Source organism: Macadamia integrifolia, unplaced genomic scaffold (assembly GCF_013358625.1).
Source record: "Macadamia integrifolia cultivar HAES 741 unplaced genomic scaffold, SCU_Mint_v3 scaffold451, whole genome shotgun sequence".
Lineage (NCBI taxonomy): Eukaryota > Viridiplantae > Streptophyta > Magnoliopsida > Proteales > Proteaceae > Macadamia > Macadamia integrifolia.
The window spans coordinates 326,530-331,332 of record NW_024870453.1 but is presented as its reverse complement, the minus strand read 5'-3'; the positions used below and the strand labels follow the sequence as shown (position 1 = coordinate 331,332).

The window sequence follows — 4,803 nt, the reverse complement described above, 5'->3', positions numbered from 1 at the left end:
TTAAAATTAAAGCAAGTATGGACCAATGTAAACGTGGCAGTGGGAATGGCTTTCTCCAAGTGGGTTTTCTATCATAGTATCCCAGCCAATGTGACCACAGGGTCATATTACCAAAACATGTTGGATGAGATTGGTGAGGTTGGGCCAAGTGTGAAGGGGTCAACTACATATGAGATGTACAATGTCTACTTGCCAAGTAGAAGAAAGAGTTGGTAGATTACACTAAGGAGTTGAAGCCAATGGGGGAGTACTATGGAGTGACCGTGACGTGTGATGGATGGACTCGACCCACTAGACAGTCCATCATCAATTTCAAGGTAAATTGTGATGGAAGGACAATCTTCCTCCAGTCAGTTGATGCATCTAGTGAGAAGAAGGATGCAAAATACATCTACAACCTCTTAAAAGAGGTGGCAAAGGATGTTAGGGTGAAGAATGTGGTACAGATTGTCACTGATAATGGACGCAATGTCAAGAAATCTAGGGAAAGACTAATGACCAATCGCATGTACCATCTATTTTGGACTCCCTATGCATCCCAATGCATTGATCTTATGTTGAAAGACATGGGAAATTTGAAGGCTGTAAAAAGTGTGGTAGAGAAAGCGAGGCAGGTGACCACCTATGTATATAACCATGGGTTTGCTCTAAATTTGTTAAGGACTAAATGTGGTGGGCACTTGGTGAGTCCATGGTTGACAAGATTCGTGACAAACTATATCACATTAAAGAGCTTTGAGATGAAGAAATCTGGATTGAGGTCTGTGTTTGCTTTAGATGAGTGGTTTAATTGGGATGGATCTAATTCTCAGGGAGGAAAAGCAGCTCAGGCAACTATTGCTAGTGAAAAATTCTGGGATGATCTCAAAAAAGTGGTGAGGATACTAGATTCAATTGTCAACATCTTAAAGCTGGTCGAATCACAGAAGAAACCCACCTTACCAATCATATGGGCAGCTATTGAAATGATGAAGATGGAGGTGGATGTGGTGTACAGATAAGGCAACAAGAAGTTCCTTGCCATAATCAAGGACTGCTAGGAGAGGCAGCTCATGCATCCTCTACATAAGTCTGGTTAGTTTTACTTTATTCAATTTATTTGAACTTATAAATATTGACATATACTTTTTCTTACGCATTATTTTGTATTATACATTTTCAGCATACTATCTAATCCCCAAGTACAAATATGAGCATAGGTTTGCATTGAGAAATTATCTCATAAATGCGTTCACACCATGGTGAAGAAGTTTCAGTCAAACCCAGGGCATAGAATATTATCAACACAGAGGTGAGTTGTAGTTATTAATTGATGTAATTATTAATCTAGGATATTAATGTTAAGTTGCTAACATTAGTACCGAAATACAGATGAAAGCCTTTAGGGAAGGAACTGGGAGTTTCAGCCAGGCAATGGCTATTGCGGGTTGAGATAACACTGCTACTGGTTGGTCCAATGACCTTATTCTTTTCTTTCATATTTAGATATGCACCATCATAAAAACCCACCTAATAGTTTCTTATTGTTTTATGCAATTGAATGGTGTTATCCCAACTTGTCTAAAGTAGCAATTGAAGTGTTATCCTAGACATGTTCCGCCACTGGGTGTGATCGCAATTGGAGTACTTCCAACCTCATACACTCAAAGAGACTGAACAGATTGGGAGTTGCACAGCTATCAGACTTGGTGTATGTGCACTATAATATGAGATTGAAAGAAGAACACATACACCTTAGCATGGAGAATGATACTACCCCTATCGAGCTTGCTGATATCTTCCAAATGGATGGCAATGATGAAGATCCCCTTTATGAGTGGGTTAGAGATCAAGATGAGCCACTTTTAGATGAGCTTGGTGGTCGGCCTAGCAGTTATATTGCTTTAGGAATGGATGTTGACGTTGAAGAATATATGTCAGAAGAGGGAAAAAATTCACTCAGACACCCCATCCATTTGAGTCCCACCCTAGTGCTGGAAATGAAGAAGAGCATCGATCACCTTCATCGTCTTTCACTTGGACCCCTAACCAGACACAAATAGTGATGGTGATGGAAAGTATGATGATGATGATAGATTAGCTGCCCTGCAAGAGGATGTTAGGATGTGAAGTGACCCGGTTCCATAACCATTGCTAATCAAATTCACAGGGGAGACTGAGTTCACCCATGCCACACAAGATGAACATCACGGTTCCCGACAACAGAGAGGCTATAGTAGAGGACCATGCAGAAGGTTCGGGCTTCAAGATGAGGCAACAGGGATGGGCCAAAGCATGGATATATCTAGTTTTCCTGGCATAATGGAAGCCATAAGTTTGGGACAGAGTGGAGGATCTGGATATTGGCGTGCACCAGAATTCATTAACTCGAGCCCTAGTCCAATACATCATGGTGATAGTGGCTTTGAGAGCACCGGATCAGTTGCATCACATTATGGGTATCTATCGTATGGTGTATATGCTGGTGGACCATCCTTCGAGAGCACCGGTTCATTTGGATTTGGTAGTAGTTATGGATAGTATGGTGGATCTTCTACCTCATTTGAACAAGAGGGTAGTTCAGGTGGTGGGTCATCTTTTGTTGATAGTATTTTTAGGTATCCATCTCAACCTTCTGTGCCATACCCACATCCTATAACTGTGACTGACTCATTCCCTAGGTTGGGATACCTAGGTGATGTTGATGATGCATCTTATAGATGGCCGACAAACTACCCAAACAATTGGGCCCAAAATATGTCATGGGACGCATATATATGCATTCAGAGGAGTGGCTACGATATTTACAGTGGTATGCAGCTCGTGGAATGGAACCACCTAGACACTCTACTTGGAATTGACTTTTGAGGGTTGAGTGTTGAGTGTTGTCAATGTCACTTAAGTGTTGAGAAATAACTCATGATAATGAATATTTTTATTTATTTTGGATCATTTGTATTACGTATGTATTGACGTGGATTGTAGACTAAATATAGTGTAGACTATGTCATTATGTAGTATAGTTTCAGATTATCAGTCAACGACTCAGTGTACATCACCAAACTTTTGGTTCACCTCACAAGTATGACTATATGTATTTTTATTTTTTTTTTGTGAAAGTAATTATATGAATATGTTAAAAATTTCTAAAATAGCATGTACACAAAAAATCAGGCAAAAAAAAAAAAAACACAGTTTGAGGGTCGAAACCAAAGTTTCCACCCAACCTGGAAAATTTTACTTGGTATCCTCAAGATTTTTCAGTTTTCGACCAAAATTTTGGTCTCCCCAAGGGTCGAAACACCTTGGCTATAAGGGATAATTGACCGGAGATGGGGATTGTAGTTTTATATGCCTCCAACCCATCCAACTATCTGGGATGGAATAAACAGCCACTCCATTTGATGGAGAGCCCTTAGTGATGGCCGGTAGGAGAAGGGAATAAATCCCTAACATGCTCAGAGTTGCAGGGGAGAGGAAAAAATCGCACAAAGAAAGGGGGAAAAGAAGAACCACATATGTGCGTAGGCTCCACAAATACTCAAACTCAATTCATCTTTTCAATCTATCTTTCTCAATCGATTACAAGCATATAAATAGGAAATTGAAAAACTCTAACATAAAAAGAAATCTTAAAAGGAAACTAACTCAAAACGAAACTAAGAAACCAACTCTAAATAGGAAACTTCAATCTAATAAATTAAAATAAATTAAGAAACTAATATCTCCCTACGTATCTTACTTAAAATAAAAGATTACATAATATTCCTAAATAAATAATATTTACTAAAATCCTACTAGACTAAGTAACCAAATATAGATCGGCCTTATCTCCGTCTGGATACTCAAATGGGTTTGGATCGGTCCATGGGTGTGCATCTACATCAACTCCCCCGATTTGAGAAAAACTCATCCACAAGTTTTGTAGAATGGGAGAATCAATACCAATTGATCAACATCCATCCTTGTTTGTATGAAGTCACCATCAAAATCATGATCGAATGCTATGAAATCCACAACGCGAAGTTCATTGGTAAAGTAGTGACTCGAAAAAATAAAATCAATCGGTTCACTGAGGAGATCAACCAATTAAATTTTTCCACAAGTCGATCTTCAGCTTCCAATGGTGCCATCTCATCTTCAACCACTGGTGATTCATCTTTTAGTTCGTCTACCTATTGTTCAACGGCTGAGATCACATAGTTGAAGGTAGAGTGTACTTGGGTTTTGATGTCCGTGCAATGTCATAGAATCTCATCGAGCTTCACTTGCATCAATTGCATTTGTTGACGGATATCCGATAAAAGATTGAGATCCATTGCCTAGGTTGTTGGAATCACTATGGATGGATACTCAAAGTAAGGAGTGAGTGGTAGAATGGTAAATAAGGAGGTTTAAAAAGAAATGGCAGAATGGGTAAATAATTCTTTTTTTTTTAGAGTGGCAGAATTGTAAATATTTCAAACTCACTTTAAACCACAAAGGGGTGTATCACGTGTGGGGTAGGGGTATAATTGGAATTGAGAAAAAATAGGGGCTAAAAAGGAGATAAGATAATGGGACGGTAGTATGGGGAATAAACAGATTTAAGGAAGGGTAATTCTGGAAAAGAGAAATTAGAAAAGAGAAAATAAGAGAAATTGATGGGGATTTGAGATTTGAGATACCGTAACCGACCAGAAGGTCTCTGAGATGGGATCAGGCGATGGGAGAAAGACAGGACCAGGTATGTCGCTACTTTTCTCTCTCTTCTCGTCTTCTCTTCTCCTTCTTCTATTTTTTGTTTTTTTTCTTCTCTGCTTACTCTCGTTGCTGTTCTCTTTG

The 4,803-nt window shown here is 39.1% G+C and overlaps 1 protein-coding gene across 1 annotated transcript; it reads left to right on the top strand.

The window, feature by feature from the left end:
• The first annotated feature begins 239 nt into the window (after positions 1 to 239).
• Positions 240 to 1,001, top strand: LOC122068686. The gene has a single exon (XM_042632564.1). It carries the CDS (start codon positions 240 to 242, stop codon positions 999 to 1,001), a length of 762 nt encoding a protein of 253 aa, XP_042488498.1.
• The last annotated feature ends 3,802 nt before the right edge of the window (positions 1,002 to 4,803 follow it).